At 56.3% G+C, this 22189-nt stretch overlaps 1 protein-coding gene across 16 annotated transcripts in view; it reads right to left on the bottom strand.

Annotated features, from left to right (window-relative positions):
• Nucleotides 1-14309: 14309 nt before the first annotated feature.
• MBOAT2 (membrane bound glycerophospholipid O-acyltransferase 2) overlaps nt 14310-22189 on the bottom strand; it is a 123594-nt gene continuing 115714 nt past the window's right edge. For 10 of the 16 annotated variants that reach the window (XM_051833321.3, XM_051833323.3, XM_089327851.1 and 7 more), the window contains 3 exons: nt 21841-21973; nt 16639-16790; nt 14310-15586 (listed from right to left, as the gene is read on the bottom strand). In XM_051833321.3, coding sequence (XP_051689281.3) covers nt 15361-15586; nt 16639-16790; nt 21841-21973 — 511 coding nt within the window. In that variant the 3' untranslated portion in view covers nt 14310-15360. The remainder of the gene's footprint in view (nt 15587-16638; nt 16791-21840; nt 21974-22189) is intronic. The other 6 variants (XR_016230648.1, XR_016230649.1, XR_016230650.1 and 3 more) reach the window with 1 other exon arrangement.

Here is a 22189-nt window from a genome sequence, read left to right as displayed (position 1 = left end):
TGCTGGATGTTTTCAAAGTTCACCTGTCCCCATCCTCGTCACAAAGTTTAGCTTCATTGTATCCTACCTTAAATGATCAATTTTCTCATGCTAAAGACTAAAAGATTTAGGTCAGCATATCATTTAACATTAGATGAAAATTTTTTCCTCATTTTTCTCTAACAACAATATTTAACCCAAAGAAAACTGTTTTTAAAAAATGTATTTATTTATTTGAAAGTCAGAGGTACACAGAGAGAGAAGGAGAGGGAGAGAGAGAGGTCTTCCATCCACTGGCTCACTCCCCAATTGGCTGCAATGGCCGGAGCTGCGCTGATCCAAAGCCAGGAGCCAGGAGCTTCCTCCAGGTCTCCCACGTGGGTACAGGGGCCCAAGGACTTGGGCCATCTTCCACTGCTTTCCCAGGCTAAACTGTAGGGAGCTGGACCAGAGGTGGAGCAGCCAGGACAGAAACCCGTGCCCAGATGGGATGTCAGCAACCCAGGCGGCGGCTCTACCCACCACGCGTGTCTGCCCAGAAAACAGCTTTTCCACTGGCTCATTGCGGAGTACTGAATCTTTTCTCCTCTGTTCCTAATGCTCTCCAAGTGGCTCCTTATTGAATTAACTTCAAGTTGACCTCCACTCGAGCCAATACGCTGTTTATCTCACCCCAGCTCCGTCATTCACTGTGATATTCTCCAGAACAGCCTGCTTGGCCCCTTGAACATCCACCATTTGCCCTTCTTGGAGCTCGAGGGACTCGATGCCTCTCACCAGTGCCCCAGATTCTGACTTCTCCTCCTCTCCTGGGAGCCTGATTACGCCAGAGCCGGACATTTTAACCAGTCCGCCATGTCGCCTGCTCTCTGCATTTCCTGTTCTGTTTCATTTCCATCCTCTGCTCTGGACATAGTGAAGACATTAATTACATTTGGTGGAAGCTTGGAGCCTTTCTAGCAGAGGGAAGCATCAGCTGTGTCTTCCTTGCAGGATTTGATGGACTTCAGCAGGCAGAAGGGTTTTCCTTAAGTAGGGGTGTGAGTGAGGAATATTCCGGAAGTGGCCAGCACAGTCATGTAATCAGGGGGCGGGTGGGTGAGAACATGAGTGTAACAGAGAGCAGATAACACCAAATTATCAAGGCAGCTCAACATGGAGCCCAAAGCGATGTACAGCTGGTGTAAAATTTGGTAACCCTGGGTAACAGGAGCCCCAGGAGCCCTTCATGGAAGGGCCGGCATTGTGGCCTAATGGGTTAAAGCTGCTGCCTGCGCCACCGGAATCCCATGTGGGCACCGATTCGAGTCCCAGTTGCTCCACTTCCGATCCAGCTTCCTGCTATGGCCTGGGAAAGCAGCAGAAGATGGCCCAAGTGCTTGGGCCTCTGGACCCACATCAGAGACCCATATGAAGCTCCGGGCTCCTATCTTCATCCTGGCCCAACCTTGGCTGTTGCAGCCATCTAGAGTGAACCAGTGGAGGGAAGAATTTTCTAACTCTTGACTTTCAAATAAAATATATAAATATAAAAAAAAACCATAGGAAACCCATAATGCATTTAGTGAGAGACAGGGGCGTCCGTAGTGGCTTTCAGCTTGAGCTCAGCTCCGTCACTCACAGCCAGGAGCCTTTCACCCTCCAGACGGCTCCTGAGCAGTGAGAGCACCACTGTGGGACGATGCACTCAGCACCAAGGTCTGCACCACGGCTCAGTGCGCTCGTGGGCGCTGGGGGCACACAGGGACCCATGCACTCAGCACCAGGGTCCACACCACGGCTCAGCGCGCTCGTGGGCGCTGGGGGCGCACGGGGACCCACGCACTCAGCACCAGGGTCCCCACCACGGCTCAGTGCGCTCGTGGGCTCTGGGGGCGCACGGGGACCGATGCACTCAGCACCAGGGTCCGCACCACGGCTCAGCGCGCTCGTGGGCACTGGGGGTGCACGGGGACCCATGCACTCAGCACCAGGGTCCCCACCACGGCTCAGCGTGCTCATGGGCGCTGGGGGCGCAGGGGGACCCATGCACTCAGCACCAGGGTCCCCACCACGGCTCAGCGTGCTCGTGGGCCCTGGGGGCGCACGGGTGAGGACAAAGCCCTCGCCTGCTCGCCTCCTGGGCCAGGGGAGACAACTACCACGCCAGCAGTGCAGCTGGTCTGCAGCACAGGGAGAATGCTCTGGGCGGGGGGGGGAGGGTGGTAAGGAGAGTGGGCCAAGGGCCAAGGGGAAGAGGAGGGGCTCCAGAAAGTGAGAGGGCAGCAGGGACAGATTCTCTGCACTGGGATGTGCTCGGTGTGGCCAAACACCCGCAGGAGGCCAGGTGGCCGGGGGAGGGAGAGCAGGTGACTGGAAGGAGGGTCTTAGGGAAGACACCGAATCTCACTGCAGCGCAGGGGAAGCCCCCCAAGGGTGCTGAGTGAGGAGACGCCACTTGCCCGATGTAGAAAACTCCTTCTTCCTACTATGAAAGACCACTGTGTGGACGCAGGAAACCACTGAGGGAGCCTCATGACACTACAAGGAGAGCGGATGGTGGCTCGGACGGCTCGGATGGGTAACAGCCATGGGGAAGGAGGAGGGGTCAGGTTTCTGGGTGTGTCTGGAGGTGGAGCCCCAGAGGCCCAGCGCGGGACATCTCTGGGCAACAGAAGATGGACAGGTTGGTACCAGGTGGCGCAGGAGCTGGCACACGACACCGTCTTTCAAGCTTCAGCCATGTCAAGCTGCGAGTGGAGGGTTCTGGGCTTTTTAGTTAATTAATTGTTTAAAGGAATACAAGTTTAGGAATCTAGTGATTTTCCCACCATCCCCACCCTCCCAGCCCCGCCCCTACCCCTCCTCCTCCTCCCTCCCCCCCCAGTCCCAATCTCCATTAAGATTAATTTTCAGTGAACTTTGTACACAGAAGCCAACTCTACACTAAGAGTTCAGCAATTTGCACACACACACACACAACCTGAGAACAATTTTAATCTACACCTGGTAAAAAAGGGAAAATCTCTCCTGTTAAAAACCACTCAATGGGGCCAGCACCATAGCCCAGTAGGTTAATCCTCCACCTGCAGTGCCGGCATCCCATATGGGCGCCGGTTCTAGTCCCAGCTGCTCCACTTCCGATCCAGCTCTCTGCTATGGCCTGGGAAAGCAGTAGAAGATGGCCCAAGTGCTTGGGCCCCTGCACCCGCATGGGAAACTGGAGGAAGCTCCTGGCTCCTGGCTTCGGATCGGCTCAGCTCCGGCCGTTGCGGCCATTTGGGGAGTGAACCAACGGAAGGAAGACCTCTCTCTCTGTTTCTCTCTCACTGTCCGTAATTCTACTTCTCAAATAAATAAAAATTTTTAAAAAATCGTTCAAGAGAAAAGCAGCAGGCAAGCTGCACTTGAGAAACAGCGTACAACCCCCCGACCCGCACTCCTCGAGTCTGCCAAGGCCGACAGCGAGAAGGGCTGAAACGCTGTCACAGTTGAGAGGAGCTTAGGCGACAAGGACTGAACGTGGGATCAGGCCGGGGACCCGGGAAGAAAACGGCGGGGGTTGGGACCCAGGAGAGCCGAGGCAGAGCCGGCTGTATTCACAGCATCAGTTTCTTGGTCCTCACAAGCAGTCCGCCCCAACAGAGGCCCCCACAGCTGGGGAGACGTGGCCTGGGGTGTGCAGGACCCGTGCCCAGTCCTCACCTTCTCTAAACCGAAAACTCTTCTTTGGAAGTTTGCTATATACAGAGATGCACAGGAACCTACAGATGGGAACACGCGCTCTTCCCTGGCTCACAGAACAGGCTGGGTCCGCATTCCCGGGCTTGTGCGACAGAAGCCAGCGAGGGACTGTGCGCCGGCTGCGTGTCTCACCCACCCCAGGAGCAACCGTTTTTAAGGAACCGAATAAAGCTGCGGTCTGAACCATCCGTCCGGTCCCCTGGTCCAGGTTGAGCGGGAATTTCTCTCCCCAGAACTCCGGCACCTGTTTCAACTCTGACATCCTGATGTTCATGGTGGGGACCTCCCCTAACGATGATGTCTGAGAGGCGGGGCTGATGGGAGATCTGCGGGTCCCTGGGGGCGTGCCCTCCGAGGCTGGCAACCACCAAAGGTCTGAGTGTCAAGTTCAAGTTCAGCCTAGGTTCTCTCTCTCTGCTTCCTGGCCCACCACGTCAATCTGCCTCCACACTCACAAGCAGCCCCCGCCAGATGCCGGCCTAGGAGCCACCAGGTCCCCTAACTCCAGCTGTCAGCTGAAATAAACCTCTTCTTGTCCAGAGAAACTCCTCGGGTGTTTTAGTTAAAGTGACCAAAAGCAGACTAACACAACCCATTATAGAAATGACTGAATCCAATGGCTTTTCAACATGCAATCCAAGCATATGAAGCCAAAAGATTCAAAGGGGAATAGTGTATCTATCGGGGATCACTTGATAAAACCAGAGAAGAGAGTTAATACAAACAGCATACTTTTTTGATTTTATGATGCTTATGGTATTAGATGATCAACCTTTGTGATGTTGATTTTTTCCACTTTAAGTATCCATTGTATTGGTATCCTACTATTGTCATTTGTCTCCTAGAAGTGTGTGAATCTTAATCCACAAAACCCAGGTCCAACCCCGCAGGGAGAGGGAACGCCCACAGGCTGGAGCAGGTGCACGAGGGTCTTCAGTGACACAGCCACCGAATCGGGGGAGACGCTGGAGGTGAGCCGACAGCCCGGGGAAGGCAGAGCGACGCGGGGCGGGGCCGCCTGGCACTGCTGCCGGAGCCAGGAGCTGGTTCCTGAAACAATCTTTCACTCATCACACCTGCAGGACTCTAAGTGGAGGATCCAGCTTCCCGCTTTACCCACGCAGAAGGGGCTCGCCGGTCACATCATCCTCGAAAGAAAAACAGCACACAGATCTTAACTGAGAGACCTGCCAAGCCCCCGGACCAGCACTGCCCTTAGCTGTCAAGGTCAACAACCAGGGCAGTATGCACACTGGCACGGGCCAGCGGAGCAGAGAGGGCCGGGGCAGAGCAGAGGTGGAGCAGAGGCAGTGAGGTGGAGGGGCGGCAGGGGGCGAGACTAGCCCCTGCAGAAAGGGGCCCAGACGCAGACGTGAGAGTGTTAATTAACAACAGAAGGCCAGCGCAGCGCTTACTAGGCTAATCCTCCACTTGCGGCGCCGGCACACCGGGTTCTAGTCCCAGCTGGGGCGCCGGTTCTGTCCCAGTTGCTCCTCTTCCAGGCCAGCTCTCTGCTGTGGCCCGGGAGTGCAGTGGAGGATGGCCCAAGTGCTTGGGCCCTGCACCCGCATGGGAGACCAGGAAGAAGCACCTGGCTCCTGGCTTCTGATTGGCACAGTGCTGGCCATAGTGGCCATTTGGGGGGTGAACCAACGGAAGGAAGACCTTTCTCTCTGTCTCTCCCTAACTCTGCCTGTCAAAGATTAAAAAAAAAAAAAAAAAAAACACCAGGAGTCACTGTGCATTAACCTCCCATCCTCCCATGCAGGACCTGTGTCCTCAAAGAGTTGTATTATGAGAGTTAACAGTAACACATGTTCTCAAAGATTTATTTCGTTTTCCTGTAGTAAGTGGAGGATACTCTTATGTCGCATGAGTTTTAGTTATGCCTAAGTGTCCAACTCCATTGCTCATTTCCTTAGGTGCTTCCTTAATTAGTGATAAAACTTGTTCTCAAGGACTTCCTTACTTGTTCTTTTTAAAGATGTATTTATTTTATTTGAAAGTCAGAGTTACACAGAGAAGGAGAGGCAGAGACACAGAGGTCTTCCATTCACTGTTTCACCCCCCCCCCAATTGGCTGCAACAGCCAGAGCTGCACCGATCTGAAGCCAGGAGCTTCCTCTGGGTCTCCCATGAGGGTTCAGGAGCCCAAGCACTTGGGCCATCTTCTGCTGCTTTCCCAGGCCACAGCAGAGAGCTGGGTCGGAAGTGGAGCAGCTGGGACTTGAACAGGTGCCCACAAAAGATGTATCATTCTTGTGTGCTTCTTTAAAGTTAGTTAAGATTCTCAAAAAAAAAAGTGAAATAAACTTTGGAAAAAAAATGATAGTGAAAAAAAAAAGAAAGAAAGAAAAGCGGGGCAGAGCATCAGAGGCCTGCGGTCAGGGCCCCGAGAGGCCAGGACGTCTGCACGGGCCGGAATCGTCCAGAACCGCTTGGCACTGGAGACACGGGCATGGCCCGATGCTAACCCCTTCCAGCAGTGAGTGGCCGGGCAGCGGGGGTGACAAGGGCCTGCAGAGGCACGGAGGGCAGCCTCTGTGGGCCCCGTGAGAGGGCGGGGGGCAGGAACCCAGCAGCCCTGTCCTCAGAGAGGCCGGGTTTTCAGAAGAGCGCCAGGTGCGGGGCAGAGGTTTGTGTTAAACAACTGACGAATGTCCCAAGTTCCCAGGGACAGCGTAGGAGTTCCCCCCTATGAACAAGGTGCGGTGTTCACAGTGGGACAGGGCTGCGAGGGGACTGCCGGCTGGGCAAACAGGAATCAATGAGGGCCACGACTCTGGACGCAGAAATTCCTCACCACCTCGGTGTTAAACCCTGCGGCTGCTTCCGGCGAGGACTGTTTAGCCGCTCCCACCCCTAGAGACTTCAGACGCCGACTCAGGGCGGGACCTTGGCTTAGCGGTCAGGCTGTGGGTCAAGATGCCCGTGTCCCACCCCGTGGGGGGCTCAGTCCCCACTTCCTGCGGATGTGCACCCTGGGAGGCAGCAGGAGATGCATGGAGTAGCCGGGGCCCTGCCCCTCACTTGGGAGACCTGGACGGAGCCCTTCCAGCTCCGCCCGGCCCCACGTGGGAGCAAGCCCGCGGGTGGGAGCTCGCTCTCACTTCTGTTTTCAAAATCACCCGCTGGCACGGAGTTTCGGGCGTCCACAGCTGGAAAGAGGCGTCAGGGGCGCGTGACGGTCAGCTCTCCACGGGCAACCTGACTCAGGAGGTCAGGCGCCAGCCAGCCAGGCTGCTTCCTCCTACCGGGCGGGGGGGGGGGGCAGCTGACGGCCTCCGCTGTCCTTCCAGAGGCCAGGGCAGGCTCGAATCAATGCTCTGTGTTTGTGGTCTGTGGTCTGGTTCGGGTTCTGTGTTTATGGTCTCGTTCAAAGCAAACTTTCAGGAAGTCCAGTGCACCAGTGTAAGGGAGAGAGGCACATGTCACCCACCCTCCTACTGCCCCCCAGGCTGCAAATTCTGCTCTTATGGCTGGAATGGGGGTCCGGCAAGCACGTGGCTCATTTCATCTGCAAATTCACAACATCTGTCATCTTCCTCTCTTCTTCCTGCCAGTGTCCCTTTAAGTAAATGTAGAGGAAATAGGCATAAAGTACGCTGACTGCAAAATGAGATGTAAAGTTTCTTTTTTTATTTGAGAGGTGGAGTTACAGACAGTGAGAGGAAGAGACAGAGAGAGAGGTCTTCCTTCTGTGGGTTCACTCCCCAAATGCTACAGCCGGAGCTGGGCCGATCCGAGGCCAGGAGCCGGGTCTCCCACGTGGGTGCAAAGACCCAAGCACTTGGGCCATCTTCTACTGCTTTCCCAGGCCACAGCAGAGAGCTGGATCGGAAGAGCAGCAGCAGGGACTCGAATCAGTGCCCACATGGGATGCCGGTGCTGCAGGCGGAGGATTAACCCACTGCGCCACGGCGCCGGCCATAAAGTTATTTTGTACATGGATGGAACTGGAGATCAGTAATAAGCCACGCGCAGAATGACAAGTGTCACAGCACTTCACTTCTACGAGTGGAAAACAAAGTGCTGTCAGCCCCTGTACCCGAGGCTGGGGAGAGACAGGGATGGGCAAGGGAGAGGTGACTGCCAGCTGCGGCGCTACAGCTGGAGAAGTGCCGTCGTGGGAGGAGAAGTGCCGTCGTGGGAGGCCCGGCGTCGCCTGTGTGCTTGGCACACCGGATCAGCTTGCTGCCCACTTCTAAGTGATGGTGAAGCTGAGTCCCGGCAGCGCAGCAGGGGGTGGCGAGGAGGGCGAGGTGGGGAGGCGGCATGGAGGGGTCGTGTGAGCAGGACAGGCCGCAGGCCAGGGGAAGCAGTGACAGCCAGAGGGGGCCGGCTCCTCCACACGCAATGGGCGGGGGCTGCTGGGCGAGGGAGGCAAGACCAAGAGCAAGCAGTGCTTAGCTTGCAGCCTCTGTGCCGCACACAGGTGTCACTAGGGAGGCTCGGGGACACACGCAGGGGAAGAAAAGGACGTGACTTCAGAGGCGACCCCCGGCTGCATTTCAGAGGACAGCCTGGGGCCTGGCTGGACAGTGAAGTCCACTTAGGAGGGGGGCGGGGCAGGGGAGACCGCGTCTCACCCCAGGGAGGTGGCGCGCGCAGCTGTGTAGACAGAGGCGTGTGGGCGGGGAGAGGAAGTGGAGACTCCCGAGGCATCTGGCACCCTCGCCATCGTGGTGGGGGGCTGAGCCTAAGCACCGCCACCATCGTATCTTCCCGACATTAACGAAGCGCGAGGGACATGCAGGAAGTCGGCTGTCCGGGGTCCCTGGGCGCTGGGCAGCTGCCTCTCCCAGTTGGCCTGCTTTCTGAAGGTCACTCTTGTCGCTCCCCCATTCGCGGAGGAACCACACTAAACCCTGCGCTGTTCTTTTGTCTGCTCAGCCCTTCCCGGGTTAGCTGCCGTTCCCTCATTCGTGGAGGAACGACGCCGTCCCCGGTTAGCTGCCGGCCCCTCCACCTCTGTGGAGGGGCGGCACCCCCCGCCACTTTCCCCGCTTCCACGGAGGAGCGGCACACCGCTGGCCGGCTCTCTCGGGGGCTGCTCAGGTGTTCCTTCAGATAGATGTTCCTGGTGCATGTTGTCTCTCTCCTCCTTTATAGTCCTCTTCCACCAATCCCAACTCTGCTACCCACAGGCCGAGTACGCTGCTCTCCTCCAATCAGGAGCGGGATCAGCTTCTGCAGGTTATCAAACTGATGAGGCAGCTGCATAGAGGTTGTTTGGTCTCTCTCTCCCAGCGCCATATTGTGGGAGAGCAGATGCATAGAATAAGTCTTAATTCCAGTAACTTAGTCTAGTCTCAGTTGCTACCCACACACTCTCACGTCCACCCTGGGAGAAGGGTGATGCTCCAGACTGACAAGCACGAAGCAGCGCCTCCTTACACAGTAAGAGACTCCAGAGAGAGGAGATGGCACCTGTGAAGGGCAGTGTGGGAGCCACCTGGCTCCGCCCGAGAGCAGCGGGAACCAGCAACGCTGGTCTAGTTACAAACGCCTAGGAAAGCTACAGAAACTTCCCGTCACTGATAACCCACAGGGTAAGCTCACAAGGAACAAACCAAATGAAAAAGCTGCCCAGAGAGGCTCGGGGCGGCCTCGCTGTTACTTCTGAGAGCGGGTAAGAGGCTGGGGCACGGAGGTGTGCTGGCCCCACGGCAACATTCCTTTCATGAACAAGCAAAAATATCTTCACCTAACATGACGAGGCAATAAATGTGGTGTGTGGTGAACACGTGAGCGTCTGGTATGTTCTACCCTGTACTAAAGTACACGCCTGAAATACTCCCTGGGGCTGCGCTGTGGCGTAGCGGGTAAAGCCACCACCTGCAGTGCCGGCTTCCCATATGGGTGCTGGTTTGAGTCCAAGTTGCTCCACTTCCGATCCAGCTCTCTGTTATGGCTGGGAAAGCAGTAGAAGATGGTCCAAGTCCTTGGGCCCCTGCACCTGCGTGGGAGACCTGGAAGAAGCTCCTGGCTCCAGATCAGCTCAGCTCTGGCCATTATGGCCATTTGGGGAGTGAACCAGCAGATGGAAGACCTCTCTCTCTCCTTTCTCTAACTCTTTCAAATAAAAAAAAAAAAAAAAAAACTTAAAAAATACTTCCTAGAATACGTACTTGAAATAACTCCTGAATCTTATTTCAGACACCAAAGCGCCTGCTCCGTCACTCCTGGCCCCAGCTCCCTGCTCACACACACCCTGGAAGGCAGCAGTGACGGCTCAAGCTGCTGGGTCCCTGGCCCCCCCACAGGAAACCGGAACGGAGCGCCTGGCTCCTGGCTCCAGTCTGATCCAGCCCCAGCTGCTGTGGGCATGGGTGAATAAACCAGGGGACGGAAGGTCTGACCCAGCCTTCCTTGACCCCCCCCGCAGTGAGGCAGGGTCGCCCGGTGCTCGGCAGAGCTGTCTCTGACTCTACAGGGACACCCAGTGCTGCCCCGGGGCCCAGCTCGGCCGAAGCACAGGGCAATCACCGAGCAGCTTCTCAAAGCCGGGGAGCCGCGGTGCTCCTGTTTGGATCCGGATGCTTTGCGTCATGGCCCAAGCTGAGCGTGGCCTTCAGGTCACTGAAACCCGACGTGGCATTCTCAGGGCTCCGAGGTTCTCGTGGGGGTGCCCTCAGGCAGTCCCGGCTCTGCCCCCCGCCCCCAGCCCCCAGCCCCACCCGGCTGCACAGGGGTGGCCACAGGCCTCCCGGGGCAGGACGGGACCACGCACTGAGCGTGACGCCCGCCGTGCCTGCACTGCCGCTGGCAGCCTCTCTCCGGTCTGTCTGAACCAGACCCTGGGTTTATCCCCACACGGAAGACTCCCTTCAGTGAAAACGCCGTGAGCTCTGGTAAGGCCCGGGGTTCAGTTCTGCACGGAAACACACACGTGTATGTTTAAACTATCGTTTAATCAGTTTTAAAGACACAGAAATTAGAAAAAAAACCCACTTACATGTAAGTTAAAAACACCTCTAAAACCCAGCACGAAGCCAGCGCGCAGCCCCGAGGAGCGACTGGAAAGGAGTGGGTACGACACGAGCGCCTCACAGCGTCCCTGCCCCGGGCCGCTCTGACTCGCCACGCAAGGACGGATCTGCGGACCTGTTGAAAAATAACACTTCTTGTAAAAAAATATTCTAGAATAATAAAACAAAAGCACGGAGCAGCACTCGGCCTCCCGACCCGAAGACCAGCTGTAGGACCCGCTCCCTCTGAAGGCTGCAGGCAGAGGTCAGGTGTGGCTCCCCAGGGCAGGACGGACCGCGCACCCACACCCGCACCGGCACTCCGCGCAGGAGCTCCATCCACCGCACCGCTTCCTCCCTTGCTGTGGCCGCGGCCGTACACCCGCCCCTTCCGGCTTGGAGCCGCAGTCACACAGGTGTCCGACGGGCAGGACGGGCTGGGGCGCTTCTCTGATCCCTTCTTCCTCATGATAAGAAGCCAAAAGGAAATGCACGTCCGTGGACAAGTCCGTGTTCACAGGTCCCGGGTTCCCGCACCTGGGACGGAGGCGCGACCTCCAAGTGAGCGCGGACTCCCTACGCGGGCGCTGGCTCTTTCACGGAAAAGGACAGAAAGGGATGCAGCAGACCAGCTCCTCACAGCTAACCCGGGGGGCAGCGGGCAGCCACTGGGGACGCCAGCCGACGGCAGCCGCCGCTTCTCCAGCCCCACGAGGCTACTAAGAGATCGGAACATCACTCTGCTTATGCGGCTCTGGAATTTTTTCTTTTTTTCATTGTATTTGCGTTTCTTTTTATAGTAGTGAAGTGTGATAAAGCGTGGCTGGGGAGATGGCTACGTATCGCTGAGTAAGCTCAGGCGGTGGCTCTGTGTGGATCCATCTTATCAGAACAGAGTCTGGGGAGAGCTTTATAAAAGTTGTACTTAAAGGAGTTAGAATCTGTCTTAAAGGCAAGACAAACTGGCGTAAAAATGTGTCTCCAGGTTCCGTTTCAGGAAGTTCTCTCGAGCAGGGACCTATCGGGCTTACCAACTCTTCACTGGGGTTTGCACCATGTTAAAAACCTACTAAAATAAATATTATGCTAAAACATATAAAGTCAGGATTGCGCAGCCTGCCAATTAAAATGCAACTGGCTGCACCCCCTGTGCAACAGCCCCCCGAAGAGCAGCCTGACCATGGAGCAGAGCACTTCTACAGAACGTCAGTGTGGAAAGTCCATCGTAAGTTTTCTTCTCTAATGAGAGCGACTACAAGTAGATTTGACTACACAGTGACAACGCTGTAGAAACCCCAGTCTCATCTTCAGAACTCAGATCCGGAGCGCCGTGAGCACAGGAACCGCACGGTGCAGGCTGCCGCGCACGGAACCCCGGCATCCACGGGCAGTGCAGAGCGACCCGCAGGCCTTGGAGGGCAGGGAGGCGGCGTCTCACAGTGGCCCGCAGCCGGGGGGCAGCAGCACCCCCACAGCGCTGGTTCCTGACTGCAGCTGGGGCCCAGCAGCGCCCCCCGCAGCGCTGGCTCCCACCTAAGGTCCGGACAAATCCTTGGCTGCCACAGCTCAACAGGCACCGTTCTGAAACATTATTCTCTCAATTTTTTTTCTTTCAATTATAAGGCAGAACTCTAAAAACAATTACCTTTTAATTACTGAGCAACTGGAAACAAGGAAACAAAAAAGTTTCAACGCCCAGCTCTGCCCTGAACACACAGGTGAATCATCGACCAGGCGTGCATTTCAAAGACGGAAGCTTTTTGTCCTGAAAGGATAATCTACACCTCAAATAAAAAAATTAATTTTTAAGTTATTTCAAGGGCAAATTTTTTAATTGTTGCCTAAAGTAGCTTAAAGCAAGGTAGAGATACACCAGGTGTTGTCTTAGTATCTCTGAAGGAACGATCTGTGCGGAGCTATGCGGCGGTGAACCCTCTCCAGCAGCGATTCATAAACATATTCACGGGCACGGAACTCCTCCACCCTCCACAGCAGAGCGAACACGCAGAAAGCCAAAGGAGCCCCGGGGCAGCAGAGAGGATCGCGCGGGCAGAGCTTCAGGAGGAGCCGGCGCGGCCATGCCTCGGGGCCCGGACTGCGGCCTCACAGCCAGTGGAAGTCAGGGCTGGAAGCTCGGGTACGCGCGGCCGCGGGTTCGCAGCTGCTCTGCGGGCCTGCTCCCCGCCCGGCCGGGCGCGCCGCTGTCAGCCAGGGCCCAGAGCGAGCCCTCGCAGGCGGCGCCGGGCAGAAACCACGGCCGACAGCGGGCCGTCCTCTGCTGCCTTTAGAAGCTGAGTGGATTTCCTCAGGCGCCCTGCCTTCCACGAGCAATGAATGCTCTTAAAACCAGACCGAGCCCCTTCCAGACGGCGACAGCCGGCATCACGCCATGCTTGCCGAGGGGCAAGGGTACTTCCGCTGATCTGTCCCCCGAGAGCTGCCGAGCGAGCGCCTGTGACTTCACGACCCCTCACGGGGGACACCAGCACCAACACGCGTCCCAGGTGCACATCCCGCCGCAAGCCGAGCCAGCGAGCCTGCCCACCCCATGCAGAACACGCAGCTCGGGCACAGGAACCTCCCGAGGAGAAAAGCCAAGCTGACGGCCACGCTCCTCCCTCGGCCCCCCGTCCAGACTGTCACCTGTGGTCACCGCTTCTAGAAGCTAGCAGAGAGCTGGCCAACAGCCTTTTCACAAGAATAAAACCAGTGTTTCAGGAAGACGAAAATCATACTGGATGTGTCACTAATTGTTTTCAAAGTAAATGGAAAACGGATAACAAATCTCGCTTTCTGCTCACTGAACAAGAAACAGGTGGCTGATCTCGGTTTAGCGGCTGACACAGACATATTCAGGAAACGGAAAGAAACGGTGGCCAGACGGGCTCAGCCATCAAATGCCACGAATTCTTACTAACCGTCCTGGTTTTCACTGAGGACGCGCCTGGGCCGGTCCCTGTCCTTTCCAACAGGGACAGGGTTCTTGGCAGCACTGGCTACAGCGGGGAGACGTCCTGGGGTGCACCCCCGCCCAGGGACAACCTTGTCCATGCTCTCTACGCAGCCATGTTAACTTCAGCAGGACAACAGCATGTATTTAGCTGTTCCTCCTTTCCCGGGAGGCAGAGACGGTTAATCAAACGCATCACGCAGGGAACTCTGCCGTCAGAAGAATCAGGCCATCTTGATTTCGGAAGTTCTGCAGCGAAACGCTGACATGTTTGCTGATTACGACCTCAAAGGTTCTGAATGCATTCGCTGCCTTCTTTAAGTGAGATACCACACAGCCTATGCCAGCCTGCTTTTTCTGTCCTCAACTTCACTTGCAAAATTTATTAGTGACAAAAAGCAAATAAACTCATCATGGACAATTTGCATCTCACTAAAAAAATTTAAGGCAAAAAGAAAATAAATTGCACAAAAGATTGGTCAGATAACAGTGAAAGTTAGAGGCCCCGCCCCTCCTGTTCCTTAGTGGGTGACTGACCACCGACTGGCTTCCAGGCTCGCACCTGCTACAGCCACACAACCCCGGGGGCTGAAGGAGACACCTGCCAATGCAAGGCTGCCTCAACTGCGGGCAAAACGGCCCATCAGACGAAAGCACATTTTTCTACTTACAGAATCTACAACTAATTTTAACAAGAGTTAACAGCAACATTTTAATGTGAGAAGAGTTCAAAAACAAATTTATAATATTTTCAAAAAAGAAAAAAAAGTTCGATTCAATGACTAAGTTTGTATTTCCCTAAAACCTTCCCAAATACAAATTAGTGTCAGGTAAGAAACTGATCAGACAACAAAGGTACCTGGAGATTTCTCTTTCAAAACCCCGAACAATCTACCACTATCACTCTCTTAATCTCTAATTATATATGATTTATGCTCGAAGTCCATTACCAAGCATTACGAAGCTGTGAAGCTAACAGTCCCAGTAACGCCCCGGAACAGCACCACGGCGGGCGGCCTGTGCCGAAGCTCTGGACCACCTCACTCCTGCCTGCCTTAGTCACCTTCTAGGTTTCCAGGAAAAGCAGCTTAAAATACCACATGACCACCCTAAGTAACTTCAACAATTCCTGCTGGGAGGGTGCTCCGACTGGCACGGCTGATGAGCGGCCCAGCAGAGCAGGCCCCATGCCTGCGCCTGGCCGCGGGCTCTCTCGCTGGGGCTGCCTTGAGAAAAGCCCTCCTCAAATACTGAGATGTTATTGCATGTTTTCAAGTATCAGTGATCTCAAATATCCTGTTCAAATTCCTTTACAGCGCACAACACCAAATATTGAAATAGTGTTCTCACAATTTTACACATGAAAATACCATGTAGGAACAAGAGTTCAGGAAAGACAGGGTTTAAGGCAAGACGTTCGTTTGGAAAAGTTAATTTCTCCCAGTCACCCAGACCGACCCGATTAGCCGTCCACCTCTTCAGCGCCTGGGGTACACAACGCACAGTCAGCGGTGGGGCCCACGTGGGGCGCTGTGCGAGGCAGAGCCCCCGTGAGACAGGGAAGGACCAGGGAGGCGTGGCCGCAGGGACGGCGTGGGAGGGGCTGCTGCACTGCGCTCCCATCTGCTCACCCGGAAATCCCCTCTCTACCACTGTCCCATCCCCCAGCCCCTTTCTCCTGGGACAGGTGCTACGCCAGGCGTCTGTCCCCAACGCGCGGCCAGCGGAGGCTCCCGGTCACTGCTTCAGCAACGAGTGTCTGGAGGTCGTTCCTCGAGTCTGGCTGCAAATATTGTTTGTGGTGGAGAAACTGTTCTGGCCCAAAGAATTTTCACTTCCGTCAGACTTTTTGGATCGAGAGAGCGGAACGTTCTCATGTGTACTCTTTCCTCTCTGAGTTTTCTTCACTGGCAGCAACAACAGTACTAAGATACACGCAATGTGCAGGCCGTAATACCAGGAGCTGAAAGGGAAAAAGAGAAATTCACTTTACTCAGCTGTGCGTGTGTGTAACTTGGTAACTGCACAGGTGTCAAAACGTCACATGCCCCGCCCCTGGGTGTGTTTTCCACGACCTCACTCTGCTGCGCCCGCCGGCAGCTGCTGCGGCTCTGTGGCCTACACCAGGGTAACTGGAAACAGCGCATACGCCAGTGGCCTAGGACGCCTGGGGTCGGCTGGAATCCCCGGCAAGGGCCTCGGGCCACGACTGCACAGAGCAGAGCAGGGAAGGACTTATGCACAGCACAGGGGCAGCAATCCTTCCAACGCAGTCAAACGCGCAGTACACAGAGGGAGTGCGGGGAGGCTGGCCTCCGCTCCAGGCACTGTCTGTGGGCCACACACACTCGGGGGCAGGCACGCAGCAGCACTATGCTCCTGGGCGGCTGCTTTCATCAAAGAAAGCTCGCGTTTGGGAACAGACGCCGCGAGTGGAGCACGGAGCAACGAAGCGAATGTACCCTACACGCTTCCACGCTGCAAGCCCAGTGCGGTAAGACTAGTGTCGGGGCAGGAAAGCTAACCACGGCCCACGCACGCTGCAAAACATGCCCCGCTCCTGCTAGATGCAAACTTCAGCGAGTCGGGGCTTCCTATCTGGTTGCTGTTACAGTTGACCCAACCATTTTTTGGCCACATACTCTGTGCTAAGCCACTCTAAAGGCTACAGGGGTGAAGAGCCCACGCAAGAAGGCCAACCTAACGTGGGAGGGCTGAGTCTGGTGGGGCAGGGAGAGGGAATAAGAGAAGAAAGGACATGGGATTTAGGACAACGTCCATCAAGAGGCTTGATCACAGAACCCTGAAACATAAAACACAGAGTGAAAGGAAAACAAGGGAAACAGAAGCTGTTCACTGGCAGGAGTCATTCACTCTCTAAAGAAACTCAAGACCGCTCGGTTTAGGATCACAAAGCCACCGACAGCGAGGGTACTACTTTCCTATCCTGTTCGGTGCAGGGAACTTCCTTTAAAAACGAAGTCAGCCCCGTGGAGTCCTCGCAGGCAGACTCACCTGTAGAACGAGAAGGAAGGCTTTATGGACAGAAGCACGAACGGCACCACCGTGTAGCTGATCGCTACCTGAGTCACCATCCAGGTTACAGCGTCGTAAAATAACTTAAGCTGGGGAGGTTCGAGGAAGTGATGGCGAAGGTTGTTCCTCATCTGAAACCAAGAAACACAGACCGTCTGCCGCGTCTTCACCAGCATCGCTAAAGGGATCCCACTGGCCGGCCAGCGCTGGAAGGGCACTCCCTCCGCGAGTGGGCCTCTCTAACGGCACTGCTCTACAGGGAACTCACGCAGGGCCCACAAGAAAGGGAGGGTGCAGACGGGCAGCAGCAAGGCACACACAGCTGGCCCATCTCGGGAGGAGGCTGCGGGGGCTCTGGGCACCTCCTCCCGAGATCTCCAGTCGCACTGAAAGGAACATTTCCCTCCAGAGCTAAAAGTAACAGTGCCCAGAGCGCCTACGCTACACTCGGAGAACTACAGCCTACGAAGTCCACTCCACTGTCCGTGTCTTTACCACTGTGAAATGGACAGCGTCTGCGTCTGTGAGAGACAGACAACCACCACACCTTGGGCGTGGTCAAACAGTCTTAATTAAACACACAGCAACAATACATGTTGGAATGGCTTCTCACAAAACCCAAAAAGAAGTTTTCTAACATGTACTTTTTAATAACTTCTGTGGCTTTCAAAAGTCAAGATATTTCAGTTTGGAACTACGCGACCTTCACATGATCTTCTTCCCTATGACATCCCTTGCTGCTTGTCTATGTAAAAGTGAAACATGGCCCTATGACGAGGACACCACGCCTGACTCCAGAGGAGAGCGGTGCGTGGTCGGTGGCTCCTCCAGACACACACCATCAGTCCTAGTGGCCAGTCACCTCCCGGCACCTGCAGCTTCTTGCCTAGCTCACTGCCACAGCAGCCAGCCCTCTCTAGCCCACTGTGCCCACCAGTGCCAGCGCCACTTTCCTCAACTATAGTCTTCAGCATTCCCTTCCCATGCCTGAAACACAAGACTCCACCCCTGCCTAGACAGGCCAGGGGCAGGCTCCTCCCCTATGCACACAGGACAGGGATGGCTCCTCCCCTACTGCACACAGGACAAGGATGGCTCCTCCCCTATGCACACAGGACAGGGCAGGCTCCTCCCCTATGCACACAGGACAGGGCAGGCTCCTCCCCTATGCACACAGGACAGGGCAGGCTCCTCCCCTATGCACACAGGACAGGGCAGGCTCCTCCCCTGTGCACACAAGACAGGGCAGGCTCCTCCCCTGTGCACACAAGACAGGGCAGGCTCCCCCCCTACTGCACACAGGACAGGGATGGCTCCTCCCCTACTGCACACAGGACAGGGCAGGCTCCTCCCCTACTGCACACAGGACAGGGCAGGCTCCTCCCCTATGCACACAGGACAGGGCAGGCTCCTCCCCTACTGCACACAGGACAGGGCAGGCTCCTCCCCTACTGCACACAGGACAGGGCAGGCTCCTCCCCTATGCACACAGGACAGGGCAGGCTCCTCCCCTACTGCACACAGAACAGGGCAGGCTCCTCCCCTGTGCACACAGGACAGGGCAGGCTCCTCCCCTACTGCACACAGGACAGGAGCAGGCTCCTCACCTATGCACACAGGACAGGGACAGGCTCCTCCCCTGTGCACACAGGACAGGGCAGGCTCCTCCCCTACTGCACACAGGACAGGGTAGGCTCCTCCCCTGTGCACACAGGACAGGGCAGGCTCCTCCCCTATGCACACAGGACAGGGCAGGCTCCTCCCCTACTGCACACAGGACAGGGCAGGCTCCTCCCCTACTGCACACAGGACAGGGCAGGCTCCTCACCTATGCACACAGGACAGGGCAGGCTCCTCCCCTGTGCACACAGGACAGGGCAGGCTCCTCCCCTACTGCACACAGGACAGGGCAGGCTCCTCCCCTGTGCACACAGGACAGGGATGGCTCCTCCCCTATGCACACAGGACAGGGCAGGCTTCTCCCCTATGCACACAGGACAGGGCAGGCTCCTCCCCTATGCACACAGGACAGGGCAGGCTCCTCCCCTATGCACACAGGACAGGGCAGGCTCCTCCCCTACTGCACACAGGACAGGGCAGGCTCCTCCCCTGTGCACACAGGACAGGGCAGGCTCCTCCCCTGTGCACACAGGACAGGGATGGCTCCTCCCCTGTGCACACAGGACAGGGCAGGCTCCTCCCCGGTGCACACAGGACGGGGGCAGGCTCCTCCCCTATGCACACAGGACAGGGGCAGGCTCCTCACCTATGCACACAGGACGGGGGCAGGCTCCTCCCCTATGCACACAGGACAGGGCAGGCTCCTCCCCTATGCACACAGGACAGGGCAGGCTCCTCCCCTGTGCACACAGGACAGAGCAGGCTCCTCCCCTACTGCACACAGGACAGGGGCAGGCTCCTCACCTATGCACACAGGACAGGGCAGGCTCCTCCCCTGTGCACACAGGACAGGGGCAGCCTCCTCACCTACGCACACAGGACAGGGGCAGGCTCCTCCCCTGTGCACACAGGACAGGGCAGGCTCCTCCCCTACTGCACACAGGACAGGGTAGGCTCCTCCCCTATGCACACAGGACAGGGCAGGCTCCTCCCCTGTGCACACAGGACAGGGCAGGCTCCTCCCCTGTGCACACAGGACAGGGATGGCTCTTCCCCTGTGCACACAGGACAGGGCAGGCTCCTCCCCTGTGCACACAGGACAGGGCAGGCTCCTCCCCTACTGCACACAGGACAGGGCAGGCTCCTCCCCTGTGCACACAGGACAGGGATGGCTCCTCCCCTACTGCACACAGGACAGGGTAGGCTCCTCCTTGTCGCTCCCCCTCTTCGTGGAGGAGCGACACTAAACCCTGCGCTGTTCTTTCGTCTGTTCGGCCCTCCCCGGGTTTGCTGCTGGTTCTTCCCGGGTTGGCTACTATCCCTTCCACCTCCGTGGAAGGGCAGTTCCCCCTGGCCGCATTCCCCACTTCCGCAGGGGAGCGGCACACCGCCGGCCGGCTCTTCTCGGGGGCTGCACAGGTATTCCCCTTAGATGTTCCCCATAGATGTTCCCGGTGCATGCCGTCTCTCTCCTCCTTTATAGTCCTCCTCCGCCAATCCTAACTCGGCTGCCCACACGCCGAGTACGCTGCTCTCCTCCAATCAATAGCAAGTCCTACAGTTTATTAGTTGAACTGGAGGCAGCTGTGCAGAAGCTGTTTACTTCTCTCCCAGCGCCATATTGTGGGAGAGCAGATGCATAGAATAAGTCTTAATTCCAGTAACTCAGTCTAGTCCGGATTGCTCCCCACACCTCCTCTGTGCACACAGGACAGGGATGGCTCCTCCCCTATGCACACAGGACAGGGCAGGCTTCTCCCCTATGCACACAGGACAGGGGTAGGCTCCTCCCCTATGCACACAGGACGGGGTAGGCTCCTCCCCTACTGCACCCAGGACAGGGATGGCTCCTCCCCTGTGCACACAGGACAGGGCAGGCTCCTCCCCTATGCACACAGGACAGGGCAGGCTCCCCCCCTACTGCACACAGGACAGGGATGGCTCCCCCCCTATGCACACAGGACAGGGCAGGCTCCTCCCCTGTGCACACAGGACAGGGCAGGCTCCTCCCCTGTGCACACAGGACAGGGATGGCTCCTCCCCTATGCACACAGGACAGGGCAGGCTCCTCCCCTATGCACACAGGACAGGGCAGGCTCCTCCCCTATGCACACAGGACAGGGGCAGGCTCCTCCCCTATGCACACAGGACAGGGATGGCTCCTCCCCTACTGCACACAGGACAGGGCAGGCTCCTCCCCTGTGCACACAGGACAGGGCAGGCTCCCCCCCTACTGCACACAGGACAGGGATGGCTCCCCCCCTATGCACACAGGACAGGGCAGGCTCCTCCCCTATGCACACAGGACAGGGCAGGCTCCTTCCCAGTTTGGTGTTCAAGTTCTTTTCGTATCGGCCCCCTCCCCTCCTCATTTGCGGACCTTGAATCACCACCGTCTCTGCCCACGTCCTCTGTCTCAGTTAGGCTTCCTTGGTGGCCCAAGCACACCACGCACTGTCAAACTTGGTTCTGCTAATGCTATTCCTATGCCTAGAGTGTCATTTTCTCCTACACTGTGCCTCACGATTGAAATCAATTTCATCTTCCAAAGCCCAGGCCCAAACACTTTCTTAATGAGGCCATCTCTAGTCAATCCAACCAAAAGAGATTTCTCCCATCTCTAAAAGCCTGTGTACTGCCTATCTACTCCATGGACCATTACACGTCTTGTAATATACACATACACATCACCCCTTATGCCTCTGACTCGAGGCCTAATTAGGCTAACAACTACTAAAAAGTATAGCCCTTAGTTAATACTTCTTGAAGCTTCCCCCATACGTCCCCAGTGCACCTCAGAGTTGCATCATCTTTAGAGGTACTTTACTGAGCGAAGCTGAACACACTTCACTTGAGCACTGCCCACAGCCCGCGCGGCCCATTGTCCTGCCGGACCATGGTCTCTGCTTCCTATCTGCTGAGCTCTTCATTTAGTAGAGTCATTAAGCTTTTGACTATAATGTAAATTAAAATTGTTATCTCATAAAATATTAAGCTGAAAAAGGTTACAGAAGAACTGAACGGAGTAAAAATCGGCTCGAGTATGACATGAAGCCAGCGAGCTGTTCAACCATAGCGCAGCGCCGCTGGCCGTGCCCGCCGTGCGGGACTTCCACCAACGACCCCTCTTGTCCTCATCGCTTTCCCCAGACCCCACTGAAGGCCAGCCCCGCTGCGCTGCCCCCCGCCCCCCCGGGTCTGTCCAGGTCCCAGCTTTTATCTGCAAAGGACTCGGTGTTCCAACTTCAGGACACATTTCAGAAGTGAACTACCCCCCCGACCAGCTTCCCCTAACTCAGTGCCGACCTCTAGAAGGTAATAACGCTCTGAGCGCTGCCCAGGAGCCAGGCACGCAGCAGCGTGTCTTCTGCGGTGAGGCACGCGGTGCGGAGCCTGGCACGCGGGAGCCCGCGGCAGGCAGGCAGGCACAGTGCATGCTGGCTGCCGCGAGGCGGCTGCCGGCCACGGCCAAGAAGTGAGGTCTGCCTTAGAACAGTTACTCGGGCTTTCACAACAGTGCATGTCGACCACGGAATTAAAAACAAAATGCGTGATACTTACAGCTCGTGCTGCTAATGTCATTAAGACCCCTGTTAGAAACGTTAGGTAATATCCTGGGTAGACCCCATGCCAAATGGCAGAGAGAAAGAACGTCTGGATAGTCGGACTGAAGGAGGCTCGTTCATAACACACCCTAGAAACCACGAAAAACACGGAGAGCCAAGAGGAGTGAGTGAGCCGAGGTTAGGAAGCCGCACGACTGTTTCATTACCTCGCGCAGTCATGGTAACCAGAAAACACGACGTCACTTCTATCCTGGGGATAACCTAACCGGTGATCCACTAACGCCAACTGCAGGAATGTAAGTTCAACTCTCTCCTTCTTGTGGGTACAGATAATAACTACAGGG

Source organism: Oryctolagus cuniculus, chromosome 2, assembly GCF_051225735.1.
Source record: "Oryctolagus cuniculus isolate XC-2025 breed Fujian yellow rabbit chromosome 2, ASM5122573v1, whole genome shotgun sequence".
NCBI lineage: Eukaryota > Metazoa > Chordata > Mammalia > Lagomorpha > Leporidae > Oryctolagus > Oryctolagus cuniculus.
Note: the sequence above shows the minus strand (reverse complement) of the source record. Positions and strands in the feature narration are given on the sequence as shown.